The sequence below is a fragment of the Melospiza georgiana genome, chromosome 10 (assembly GCF_028018845.1).
Source record: "Melospiza georgiana isolate bMelGeo1 chromosome 10, bMelGeo1.pri, whole genome shotgun sequence".
Classification (NCBI taxonomy): Eukaryota; Metazoa; Chordata; class Aves; order Passeriformes; family Passerellidae; genus Melospiza; species Melospiza georgiana.
Genome location: NC_080439.1, coordinates 9,535,477 through 9,548,448, shown reverse-complemented (window position 1 = coordinate 9,548,448; position 12,972 = coordinate 9,535,477). Strand labels below are relative to the sequence as shown.

Genomic DNA, 12,972 nt, shown 5'->3' with positions numbered 1-12,972 from the left:
CTTTTGTATATTTCTGGTTTTATTGCCTCCACCAATTTTGAGACCTCTTTCTCAGTAGGGTATCAGAGTTGACAGCACAGACAGAGACACTAAATCCTGGCAGGTGCAAAGCCTCTCTCACATCTCACAGTAGTAGTTCTGGTAGAATCCCTGATAATGAGCCCACATGTTCCTGGGCAGCACGTGTGCCTGTAGGGTCTGCTTTGTGTAAATAATTTAAACACATTTTCATTGCACAGCTCTGTAGTGCCCAGGTGTTAATGCTGTTTTCTTGGCCACCTTATCCCAGCTTGTCATGTAGGGCAGTGAGCATCTACCTGCACTTCCTTAGTTCTTTTCATTTTGCTGAACAATATGGTGGTGAAAAATGAACTTACAGTTGTGAAGTGCAAGGCTCAGTTTCTTATCTCTGAAAATCCTCCCAAAATACTGGGTGGTTCAAAGGGCGGTTTGAGGTGGGTACAGGTTGTCATGGCTGCTGCTGATGTCACAGTCCCACAATGACCTGTGGATACCCTGTGAGAGCTGTTCCACATACACCAGGTAGTTCCATCATTTTCAATGCATCCTGTTTGGTCGGGCAGGTGAGTGTGTTGGCTCAACCACACCTTGAGCCCACTCCAGTGCAGTCCCTCCTTCCCAGGGCATGAGAGTTTCCTTCTCCCTGCCTGGGCCTGCTGCCAGTGTGTGTCATGGAGCCCTCTGAGTTGTTGGCTTTGCAAGTCTGCAGTGGGCTGGTATTTCACAGCTAATCCTCTTCTTGATGAAAGAGGTGGAGTAGTTGTCTGTGCAGAATATATTGTTGGGTAAATCATAAACATTACTGTGAATTGGAATTAAAAACTTGACCCAACTACTCAGCTCTGGTATAGAAATTATTTTGCTGGGCTTAAAGACCTAAGCCTGCTGCCAGTGCTGTCCTTCACAGCAGGAGAGCCTTTGCCATGGAAAACTGCCTTTTTTTAATCTGTGTAGAGAAATTGCAGTTTATGGGATGTGGGACCAGGTCAGGCAGGGCTTTTAGTCTTCCACAACTACCAATGGGTTGGACATGTTGGATTCAAAGAAGGATGGATGGGATTTCCAGCTTTAGGCATTACAGAGGAAGGAGGCGGAAACATAATGAGCAAAGTGAACTGTAACAACAGGTTAGTAGGCCTGTGGTCACTATCATATAGTTGGGTTTTGGTGATGAGAAGGGAGTAAGTTCTGAGTTTGATACAAGATGCCCAAATACACATAATCATCCCTTCTCTTTCCCCTGTAACTTGTTTCTGTTGTACCAGACTGCCAAGGTACAAAGCCTTTTTGTGGGAGGTCCAACCCCAGAAAGCACATGGCTGCAATTTGTGAATCTTTGTATCAAAACTGCTATTTTCACATTCATTTGGTCCCACCCAACCCAGCCTTGGCTGCTCAGAGCAGCAGGTGTTGGCTGTTTTGAGCCTTTGCAATTGCCTTTGCTACTTCCAGTCCTTTCCCCAGCAGCACAGTAAACTGAGGTGTGAGAGGAAGCTATGGCATCCAAGGAGTCAGCCTCCTTCGTGGACAGAACCACCTGGGATTTCCTCAACCTACTGGACATGCTGGGGAGCCGGAATGGACGAGTGGGTGTGATGGAGGTGGACCATGCTGAGTCAAGAGCTCCCTCATTGCTGGTGGATTTCACCCGGGACCTGTGCGGCACAGGGGACATCAAGCACAAACCACAGCAGGCAGAGAATGAGGGAAAGGAAGAGGAGGACCTGGTTCCCCCACATCTGATTTTTATGCTATGGCAAGCCAGTGTGTTGAAAAGGCTCATGCAGTGGGATCACCTGGAGGAAGCTGTCCGGGACGTGAGGAGCCTCCTCCCCTGCCTGCCAAATGTGCTGGTGCTTGTGATGATCCGTCCTGACTCCCAAGAGCAGCTGGACCAGGCAGTGAGGGCGCTGAGGAGAATGCAGTGTGTGCTGGATGGGGCCCTGCAACTGACTGTAGAGACTGCAATTTACAGCCCAGGCCAGCCTGGAGGTGTCCTGGAGGCAAAGAAAGCTGCCTGTAGGGCACTGAGAGAAGCCTTGAACTGCCATGAAGGTAACTGGGTGACACAGGGGTGTGGGACACAAAAACAAGCTCAGGGCAGAGCCTGAGGGACGGTGTAGATGGAAGTGGTGCTTGTTGACTGCAGATACAAGAGGGAAGACAAGCTGGACCTTGCAGGTAATACGAGCTAGAAATGAGAATGAGGGTTTACGTGCTGGGGTGGGGATGGACAATGTGTCCAAGCTAAGTGTGTTCTCTCTTCCAAGTCAGATAGTGTAGGGTTTACCTTGCCCCAAAACACACATGGCAGTGGAAATGGCTGCTCACTGTAAGAATGCAGTTCTGACTCTGCTGGAGCTTTCTGTGATGATGTTAACTGCTCCACAGCCCCACTGACATTGAGTTCTTCATTAGAGGGATGTGCCACCCTTTTTTGGGTGGCCACAGACCTTAGCTTAGAGAGGATGGTGTCAGGTGTTCTATCATTTGTGTTTCTTCCCCTAGAAGTCGACTCCCAAGAGCCATTTGTTATTTCACTCCCGGAGCTCAGATACTGCCGAGTTCTGCCTGAACGTAGGCAAGAGAAGATATCAAAGACAGATGGAGAATGAATTCCCTTGGGCAGCCGAACCTGTCAGGTTGGTTTTAGCACTGTCCTGCTGGATGTCCCATTGCAGAACACTTCCTTCCTGCTCACTTGCTTGTCTGCCCAGACCTTCTGCATGGATGAGATTCAGTGTGTGGCTGCTGCCAGAAGGGGACAGTGTGCCCTCAGCATCGCACTGTCCTTGCCACAAAGCTCAGAGTTCTTTGCTGAGTTGGCCGAACAATCTGCCCCGGGAAACTTTTAACAAAAATCACGGGGTTTCTGCTTTGCATTAAATGCCTTGTTTATCAAAATGTCCCTAAGAAAGCTGTCAGCAAAAAGGGAATCAGAGCAGGCCAGAAGCCTCTAGATTTGAAACTGTCCCAAAACTGAAATAGTGAGAGAAAATCAAGACTAAGGCCTCAGACCATGTTTTCCCAGGAGAACCTGGATGGAGGAGTTTTTAGTATTTAGTTCTCATCAGGAACAAAGCTCCTGAAACTCTCCCAGGTTTTTTGTAGCAGGGGGTTGACCTTCCATACAAGCATGTACACATCCAGCAGATTGAGTTTCTAGGATGGGTTATTTTGGATGGGAGGAACTGTGGGAGCAGTAGAATATTTTTAAGTCCAATTACCCACATAATAGCTGAATTAATTTCCCATCCTCTCTGGGCATGGCAAAGCACTATAGGTAGCTACACTTCTTTTGCATTGGGAGTTTATATGTATTTTTTCTCTGGTGTTTTTTGTAGATCTTTTGTCATCCTAAGATCTTCAATGTCATCAAAAAAAGGATTAAACACCTGATAGTTATCTCATTTCTCTGTGTCTGTGTGTATCTATAAGCTTTAAAGCTTTTATCTAAGACTGCAAAACTTGCTGAAGCTGCTGGTTTGTGCAGTATGGTACAGAAGGGGTGAGATTTGAGGGCAGTACAGATCCTGTAAACCAGTATTTGTCAGAGAAGGGATTCTCCAGGTTATTTTTGAAATTCAAGATTCTTTCCAGATCCTTAAGGATGTGGCTTTATGAAGCAAAACAACCGTGCTCTTAAGTGTTTGGGTGGTGCTGGTGCTTGGCAGACTTTTGGAATGAGGTAACCCAGTTGTTGTGTTGTGGAGGAGACTTTCCACGAGCATTTCCACAGGATGAATTCTGCCTTTCATTACTGAGAACACCGGTTTTTGGTCAGCCTAATGAAGAAATAGTTCTCTTGAGTCAAAGTAAGACATGTACATGTTCAGGCTGTTTGTGAGTGAAGAAAGTTTGGCTTTAAAAGATCAGCATACTAGGATATCCTTAAAGCAAGAAGCCACAATGAGGTCCTGTGTCTATGTTATTTCCTGTAGCATCTGAAACACACAGATAACCATCCAAATCCAGGCATAGTCCATGCAGCTCTCAAGTTTTTCCTCTGGCAGCACGTTTGTACTTTGTCCAGGAGCTTCTGTGCAGGGTGATGTGGGGCACTGTCAAGATGAAACAGGGAAGAAACTCTTGAGATGTGGCTGAAGTCCTGGCCAGAGCTTGGGAGCACAGGAATGCCCTGCAAGGGCAAGTGATGTACCCACAGGAATGTGTGGCCAGGACTGACCAACACTTTGGGCTCTCTGCACATGGCCCTGTGCCAGGTTTCCATCCTCCTCTTCAGCCATGCCTTCCTATGCCCCTCTGCCATCCAGAAGGGGACAGTGACTCAAGGAAACATAAGGAAACTTAGGACAACTGCAGAGATGGGCAACTTTTAGAGGGAACAGAATTTTGGAGAAAAGAGACAAAAAAAAAGTTTGAGGTTCCCCATCAGGAAGCCAGGCTGTGTCCCAGACGTGGAGTGCCAGGGACTTCCCAACTTTATTTGCTTATGTGTGTAACCTCCCCGAGTGGAGCCCAGAGGGCTGTGATGACTTGGATGGATCTGGGTCAGGGCTGAGCTGGTCCAGGCTGCCTTGGGACCAAAAGTGGGGCTGCCTCAGCTGGCCCTGGAGGTGGCTGGATCTGTGGTGAGGGACCTGGGTCAGAACAGTGTGACCATCCAGTTTGGATTCAGTTGTGACTGAACTCATCACAGAAGGGGTTCATGTCTGGTTTGATACAAAGTTCGAGCTGCAATGGTTGAAAAGTGGGAAGATGTTTGGGTTCAGGGGCCAGAAAGATTGAGAGGATGTGGAGGAAATAGGAAGAGCCATGGAGGAGTGAACAGGAGGCAGGCTAGAAGGGAATCAGTGGGACTGGGATGTTGGGGGCAGGAGTGGGGTTTGGGGTATTTTCTTCTCTCACAATTACCTCCTCTGCTACTTCTTTGGGCAACCCAAGGAGGTCTCCATGGATGAGGAGCTCAGTGAGTGCTGGTGCCTTGCAGCAATGCCCTGGAAACAACTGGTAGTGCTACACAAGTAAAGCATGTGCTTTCCAGCATCTAGTAAGGATGTGTTTTTCAAAGTAATAATTGAAGCAAGTTTGGAGAACAAATCAGTGGAAGAGCAAATGTACAAAGGTCTGCTGAGGCTTAGCTTAGGAGCTGGAACTGCAGCCAGTTCCAGCTCCTACCTGGCTCAGAGGCTTTTCCAAGTGTCCCTGTGAGTACCAAAGCTACTGAAAGGAAGAGTTTATGGAGCTGGGCTGGGTCATTAGACATCGGGCTCAGAACAGCTCCTACAGATTCCTTCTTATTCAGTCTCTTTGCTCTTCTATCATCAACACTGGCACAAGAATCCTTTATCCCTGTCCTCTTTTTACTCTCTTCAGAAGAAAGGTTAATCTTGGTAAATGCAGGCTCTAATGCAGTAGACCTTTTTTTGTTGTTTAGGCTTCAAGGCATTACTGATACACTTCACTCCTTTTTTGAAGTCAGAAATGAAGAGATGTTTTGTCTTCTCTGGACGTATGTAAGAGATGTGATGACCCTCACTTAGGGCTGTCTATAGTGATTCTCTGCAACTGTGACTGTCAGATGGATGTTTGATGGAGTGTCAGATTTTCTAAATATGTCTGAATTCTTGCTCAGATTCCTGACAGGGCTCTGAAGACATTTTATGGAGGACTACAAATGCTGCTGAGCTCATGACTGCCTCTGAACTGTTTGAGTTGTACCTCTTTAAGTAACACAAAGGGAGTCGTATGTGTTAGATCTTACCCCTGTTAATGAGTAAAGAAATGTAAACAAGGTTGTTTGGGTATTGTGGGTGACATTCACCTTTCCAACCAGCCTGTGCTGACAGTGTTACATGTGTACCCAACATAAACTAAAGAATTGCAGTGGCCATGAAGAACAGCTCTACGTGGTCCCAAATATTAGTTTTTAGTGGCTGTGCTGGCAGTTTGAACATCGAGGCCACTGCAGAGAAGTAGCCAGTGGTGTACCTGAGTTAGGAAGAAAACTCCAATTTTTTATATACCTTCTCTGCAAGAATTATCTTCATAAATGTGGGGAATTGCTAACTAGAAAGTCAGCTTCCCAGTGCCTGAGGCATCTTGGCATCTCTAGGCAAGTCACTGGCATAGTGCTGCTCTGGAAGAGCTCTGTGAGAGCCGTGCTGTAATAGTCTGCACATCAGTCAGTCCTTAACCAGTACCACCCCACCACAGGCTGTGCTGGCAGCTCATGAGGAGTGAAAACACTCTGTGGATCTCTTGGCAGTTTTCCAGAGAGATGAGGACTTCTGGGGACTAGCATAGTGTTCCTGTCCCCTCCTGCTGCTGACACAAGTCATAATGCTGATTATACCCTGGACTTTTGTCCATGGGACCATGAACAGTCTTCTGAACAGATGAAAAAATCCTTGTAAATACAAAATCTGGGCAACACTAAGGCCACACCAGCCTACTAAATTATGTCTGACTTTGTAGCCCTCCCATGTTGACAGCTACTCTCAGGGCTACCACACTGGCATGGGGGCACAGGCTCTTGGAGACCCTGATCTTTGGAAGAGGAGCCTAATCTTTCTGTTTTACCTTCCTCTTTTTGCCCTGTCCCATTTGCTTATCAGCATTTGTCCATGAGTAAATTACTTTTGCTAGGACCCAGGGCAGAAAGTCTCTCTTGAAGCCCTCATCCATGACACTAGCCTGGGGCAGTGTTTGCTAAGCCTTCCGTACTGGGGAAAATATTTTCCTTGGATTAAAATTGGTACCACATTGTGACCTTCCTGAGGTGCCACACTGCTGTTGTGCCTGGGGATCAGCCTGTGGTGCATCCTTTCTACTGTGGCTCCTGATCTGCTTGGCTTTGGGGACACATGGTCATGAGTATGGACAGGCAGCAGGCACGATGGCTCAGCCACATTTGTGGCTGAGTGTATCTGAACACCCAGTTTGGGAATCACCAATCCAGGACAGACACATGGATTTTGGTTCTGCTTTCACACCCAGTACACTCAGAGACTCCTCCACTCATCCCACAAGAGATGGTTTGGCTCCAAAACTCCTCAGAGAGCAATTGGCCAAAGTGACCGTTTACACCTTTGAGCTGTTTATCCCTTCCCAGGTTCTTGCGATAAGACGTTATTGGTTTGGAGGAGCCTGTTCTGATATGGCATAGGGGAAGTACTTACTGCATGCCATGGATTGGAACTTCCCCATGCAAGTGTCAGGGCTGGGCACAATGGCTTTCATTCACTGTTGGATGGCAGAGATCTGTGCAACGAGTGCCAGCACTGAAGCCCTGACTAAAGCTCCACACACATCCCTGGAAACATTAGTGCTTTGATGGGATGTAGTGATGTTGATGCTTGTGGGCCTGTGACTGCAGGCTCTGTTTTGCATGGAGGTGGCAGAGGGGAAGTCAAAGGGCTCTGGCTTGGGAAGGGACTCAGAGATGCAGCATGTGGTGTGGGGGCTGCAGCTGAGGTATGCCCTTGTGAGCAGTGGGGTGGGTGTGTCCTTTGAGGGCATAATTGTTTCCCAAGGAGGAATCGTTTTCAGGGGTGGCTATAGCCTGGCCAGGCTGTGCAGCAGCATAGTGCACATGATGCCAGAGAGACCACCCTATTGCTGCTCTGGGGTATGAGATGCCACACCATAGGGGACACCCTGGGGATGATGATCATGATTGCATGATCAGCTGCTCCTCTGTCATTAAGTACAGGCTCTCTGCAATTTGCAAGCTGTTACAGCTGCAGTTTTCAGTGTGTGTCCCATTTTGCAGCCATCACGGCCTCTCCTCATCCCCTCTCACATTTCAAGCCCCTCCACAACACAGTTTTTTGCCTGAATTTTATCAACTCCTCATCGGCAAGAAGACCAGCCTGTGCAAGGGTTCTGAGTCTGGTCGTTTGGGGCTCTTTACTAGCCTCTCTGCTGTGCCCACCGGGCAGCAGGCAGGGGCTGTTCACCCCGCTGGATTGCGCAGGTCCGGGACGGGGCTGGAAGCGGGGGGGATCCTTGATACCCTCTCGCCCCGCTGCCCCGGGGTGTTGCTCTGCGCGGGGCCGGGGCTGGTGCAGGGTGCCGGGGCGGGTGCGGGCCAGTGGGCGGTGCGGAGCCGGGGCCGGGGAACAGGCGGATGCGGACCGGACAGGGAGCAGGGCGGGGGATGGCGGCGGCGGACCTGCAGGAGCTGCGGACGCTGGTGGAGCGGGCGGGCGGCCGGCGGGCAGTACTGCTGGTGGCCGAGGTGGCCGAGGTGGCGGAGGGGGCCCCGGCGGCGCCCGCCCTGGCCGCCTTCGCCCGCGACCTCCTGGACTACGAGGCGCCGCGTGCAGCGCGCCCGGGGCCGGTGCCGGGGTGCCGGGCGCGGCGCTCGCCGGGCGCCGGGGGCCGGGCGCTGGGAGCGCGGCTGCTGCTGGTGCTGTGCGGCGGCGGGGCGGCGCGGGACCGCGGGGCGCGGACTCGGCTGCGGGAGGTGGTGCGGGACGTGCGCGGCCGCCTGCCCGCGGGGCCGCCGCCCGCCGTCGTGGGGGTCCTGCTGCCCGGCGGGGACGGAGAGGACGCGGCGGTGCTGGACGCGGCCCTGCGGCGGCACTTCCCGGCGCCCGGCACGGTGCAGGCGGCCCGGTACAGCCCGGGCAGCCCCGGCGATTGCCGTGCCGCCGCCTGCCGCGCTCTGCGGGCTGCCCTGCAGCACCCCGCAGGTACCAGGGTCGGGAGACCCCTTCCTTCCTCCCTCCCTCACCCGGGGCCCGGTTTTTACAGTGGGATTTGCTCTGTTTTCCTGTGGGATCTTCCCCTTCTCAGTGGGATCTACCCCATCCTAATGGGTTCTGATCTCTCCTCATGGGATCTCCCCTACAATGCGGTCAGGTTTTTAACATTAGGATCTAACAATTCCTGCTGGGAGCTTCCTCTGACCCAATGAGATCTGGCTTTTCCCATTGGAATTGGACCACTCACTACTGATGGGATTTTTACACACACACAAAATCGGATCCGCCTTTTCCCAATGCAATCTTTTTCATGCTGGTGGGATCAGAGCCTTTCCAGTGGGATCTGCCTCTTTCTGGTGTGGTTCCCAGACCTGGCAGCCAGGGCAGACAAACTTCCCAGCAGTTTGGGAAACACTAGAGCAACTCATGGATAACAGGGATTGTCATGGCTGTCAGCTGCCATTTGTGGCCATCCATGAACACAATGTTTCCATGCTTACTGGATGTGTGGTTTTGGGGGAAGCAGGACTGGGATGTGGCCTGTGCCACAGGGTGCAGGCAGAACCTGACCTTCCTGCAGGAGGAAGATGCTTGCGCTGATTTTGCATAATGAATAAGTAACAAAAGCAAGTTGTTGTTTGCATGTAGAACAATATGTCAGGATGAAAGCTGGGTGTCAGCCAGGCCTGAGGAGCAGCATTTGCCCTGGGGTGGAAGGGGAGTTGGGTTTGTGTGTCAGTGAAGGGTGATGGGCAGCTGGGCAGGCTCTGCTCTTGCAGCTGCCACATAAAACACTTTAATCTTTGGCACTGTTTGTCTTGGGCTTTTTCCCTTTGCTCCTCCCTTCTTTCATTTTTTCCCACTTTTACCTTGCTGCCCAGGATTTCCAGGGGCTTGGGTGTTTTGCTGGCTTTACCTTGAGGGATCCTGCCTCTTGCCCTCAGCACCACAGGGTTGACAGGGTCTCCTGGGATCCCTGGGACATGGGGATGATTTGCTGCAGTGCAGGTGCTTCTTTCTATCAGCTCAGCCCAGAAGCCTGGACCTGAATGTTGAGGAGCTTTGAGGTGGCTGGTGCTGAGGGCACAGGGCTGTCCTCTGCCACCTCTCTACTGAGGCCCACAGCTCTTTCCAGCTTCTCTCCTTTCATATGCTTTTGTCTTCCTCACGTTGTTCCTGCTGCAAGAATTTCTGGTGTGCTCCCAGACATCTGTGAATCCTCCAGTTCTGGTTGCAGCAGTCTGGTAGGACAGCAGCTGCAGAGGCAGAAAAACATCCCTGCATACCTTTTTCTGCCTTGGCACTTTGCTGGTGCTTGGCTCAGTATATGTATTTTTGTGGCTGGCTGTGGAGAACGAGGAGCAGGAGCTGGATTGGGTGTTATAGCCTGTTTGTGTGTGCTCACTCACTTCTGATGCTCTGCCTGGTGCTCTGAGTCATGTAAGTGCCCCAGTGTGTGTAATGAGGACACTCATCACCTTCAGGCTTCAACCTTAGGCAGGGATAACTCCTTTTCCATGCTTCTGTGAGCTTTGCCTTCCAAAATCTCCACCTGGACAGAGGGATCCCAAGCGTAGCTGTGCCTCCAAAGAGCAGTTGAACACTTCAGGCAGTGCACCCCAGGCTGTGCACTGGAGTTTTTTGTTTGTTGACTGCCAGAAAGACACCGAGCCCTTTAGTGTTGTAATGGCTCAATAAAGTGAAGGACACTGAAGTGGTTTATCATTTGTTATCTGGTTAGGAGGTGACAGGCTGGATGATATTTCAATGAGAATACTGAACTGCTGCTGTTGGAGATCATATAAAATTATGCTGCTGTAGTATTTTACAGGCTGCTGTAGTGTTTTACTAAAATGGTTGGAAAGTCTGTAGTAACCTTGTTGTCTTCTAGAAAAATTACCATACATTGACTACATGCTCCCTGCAATTTGTAAACAGTTTCAGCTGCTGCAAGACCCAGGGTCCAGCAGGTCTCCATGGGAGGGAGGAATTGCTTAATAAAGCAGGGAGCAGTAAACAGGTTGATGTGGTAGAAGCTGTGTGACAATGCAAAAGGAAAACTTCCTTCTGTGGGAATTCTCTAACTGTGGCTGTCAGTCCCCAGCCTCACCATGTGTGCCAGCTGAGCTGCTGCCAGGTTTCCTGCTCACTCTTGGCTGCCACATCCAGACTGGTTTTGGCAGCAAGGTGGCAAAGTACAAACTGACATCAGGGACAAATTTCCAGGGTAGAAGAGAGGTTTCAGTCAAAAATAAGGGATTTCCTCTGTGCTTTCCAGTGGTGGGCTTTATGGACCTGGTTTTGGGCCTAGTTTTGTTGCGAGGCTCATGGAGGGAGATGTGAAGAAGCAGCAGGGCTGACCTGCTGCCAGTCTGAACTCATCTTCTCTGGTTTATTCAGAAGACATGAAAGACAGGGAGAGGTGGAGGCTGCCATCCTTCCTGCAGTGCGTTTCTTGGAACCAGAGGAGCTGGAGAAAAGATTACAAAGCAAAAGCTGAAAACAACATTCATGAAGGTATGCCCAGCTCCCTCCCTTGTACTCTGTTGTGATTGTCAGAAGCTCCTCATGATTCCCTGGTGGTTCTGGTGCCCAAGCCCCTTGCTGGTAGCCTCTTCCAGCTACTTCCAGCTCTGCAGTTGACCTTGCTTCCCTGGCTGTGGTTTAGCCCAAACCTGAAGACAACCAGCACATATGTCTGCTTTGTTGTCATTTCCTTGTTTTCTGACCTTTTGCTTGTCTAAACAAAATCACACTGAGTCTGGGGCCCAAATACACCCCTGAAAGCATTGCTGAACTCAGCTGCATCTTGTTTGAATGTCTGGAAGCAGAACTACTCTGTCTAATCAATGAATTGGAAGCACCCTGATATTGTGTGATGTTTTCTGCAAACATGGGTGGAAGGAGTGCTCCCAAAACATTTGCTTTTAGGGCTGGCAGAGAGAAGGGAGAGGGCAGTCAGCCGTGGGCTCCCTGATCCTAAAGGAAATTGTTCAGGTAGCACACAGCATAGCATTCAGCCTTTGTGCATGGCTGGCACTTTGGCTTGCACTTCCCAGCAGTGACTTCATTTCTGCAGGAGGGCCTCATGCAGGAGGCTACAAGGCTTGTGCTGTGGAGATCCAGGTTGTACTATGAAGCACAAAGAGGAGGGAAAGTTCCTTCACTGTAAAAAGAAAGACTAGACTAGAATAGAATGTTATATTTTCACTTGAAAGGGACCTACAATAATCATCTAGCCCAACTGTCTGACCACTTCAGGGCTCACCAGATTTCAAAGGATGTTATTAAGGGCCTTGTCCAAATGCCTCTTAAATATATAAAATACTTAAAGAACATAAGAGTCAGACAAAACAATTGAAATGAATGCCCAGTTTATGGAGCTTTGAGACATGTGAGACATATGAGGCTTGTGAGACCCACTCTCCATGGTCAGAAAATGGAAGTGTCTGATCTTGCTGTCAGTGCCAGGCAGGCAACACCCTGTGGCCATGCAACTTATTTTGAGATTGCTCAGACTTCAGGAGGCCAGGAGCCAGGCCCTGTGCTCCTTTGCTCTATTTGCTGAAGCAATGTTAAATTTGTAAAACAAAATGAAAAAAACAGCTGTGCTTAGGTTGTGAGTATATATCAATTGTTTCAGCCCATGCTTTTTTTTCATCTTGAGCTGCATTTTCTGGGAAGAGGGGTTTTCCATTCAGGTCTGCCTTGACCTCTCTCTGCTCCCTGCAGATGACCTGCAGGACTCAGAGGAAGAAGTGGCTCTGGCCAGCCTTTCCCCCAATGGAACCTGTGAAGAAGCTGCTGGAGGCACAGGCACCTAGAGCTGCTGGGCATCCAAGAGAGTCCACATCCCAGACCTGCCCAGTGGATTTGGAGCAATGGGAGCAGGAGCTGGTGCAGGCCCTCTCTTCCAAGGACCCACAGCTCCAGGGAAAAGCTGCTTGGCTGAACTCATCAGGGTTTTTTTAGCTGCCACCAGCACAGAGGGTCTGTGCCAGAGAGCCATTCCCTGCTGCCCAGGGGCACTTGGAGCTGCTGCTGGACACTGGGCTACTGAGAAGCCCTTTGGGATGAACACCACATCCTGGGCAATATGACTTGGGGACTTTGAGTGTGAAATGCAGCCACCTGTTTGAAGAATGAGAAATGTTTTCTAATTCTGAGCAAAGTTCCCTGCTGAGGTTGCTGGGGCTGGCCTCCCTTGCAGACTGATTCTGCTGCCTTGTTTTCCTACTTTATTGGTGCTTGGAAGTTCCCACCCTCTTTGTGATCAAAA

The 12,972-nt window shown here is 50.1% G+C and overlaps 2 protein-coding genes across 3 annotated transcripts; both read left to right on the top strand.

Annotated features, from left to right (window-relative positions):
• Positions 1-98: 98 nt before the first annotated feature.
• LOC131087678 (uncharacterized) lies at positions 99-3,414 on the top strand. 2 transcript variants are annotated; one of them, XM_058031494.1, is made up of 3 exons: positions 99-2,076; positions 2,530-2,663; positions 3,366-3,414. In XM_058031494.1, the coding sequence occupies exons 1-2, from the start codon at positions 1,518-1,520 to the stop codon at positions 2,634-2,636; spliced, it is 666 nt and encodes a 221-aa protein (XP_057887477.1). In that variant the 5' UTR covers positions 99-1,517; the 3' UTR covers positions 2,637-2,663; positions 3,366-3,414. The 2 variants fall into 2 exon arrangements, with proteins under 2 accessions (XP_057887477.1, XP_057887476.1); XM_058031493.1 differs by lacking the exon at positions 3,366-3,414 and having other exon boundaries at positions 2,530-3,325.
• Positions 3,415-8,143: 4,729 nt separating this feature from the next.
• Positions 8,144-12,517, top strand: C10H2orf72 (chromosome 10 C2orf72 homolog). Its single transcript, XM_058031398.1, has 3 exons — positions 8,144-8,681; positions 11,094-11,210; positions 12,426-12,517. The coding sequence occupies exons 1-3, from the start codon at positions 8,144-8,146 to the stop codon at positions 12,515-12,517; spliced, it is 747 nt and encodes a 248-aa protein (XP_057887381.1).
• The last annotated feature ends 455 nt before the right edge of the window (positions 12,518-12,972 follow it).

Bases quoted from the DNA above. Each gene is read 5' to 3' on its own strand.
- LOC131087678 (XM_058031494.1), top strand. From the start codon at position 1,518: ATGGCATCCAAGGAGTCAGCCTCCTTCGTGGACAGAACCACCTGGGAT. The intron at 2,077-2,529 runs GTAACTGGGTGA...TTCTTCCCCTAG, and splicing joins AGCCTTGAACTGCCATGAAG to AAGTCGACTCCCAAGAGCCA.
- C10H2orf72 (XM_058031398.1), top strand. From the start codon at position 8,144: ATGGCGGCGGCGGACCTGCAGGAGCTGCGGACGCTGGTGGAGCGGGCG. The intron at 8,682-11,093 runs GTACCAGGGTCG...TGGTTTATTCAG, and splicing joins TGCCCTGCAGCACCCCGCAG to AAGACATGAAAGACAGGGAG. The intron at 11,211-12,425 runs GTATGCCCAGCT...TGCTCCCTGCAG, and splicing joins TGAAAACAACATTCATGAAG to ATGACCTGCAGGACTCAGAG.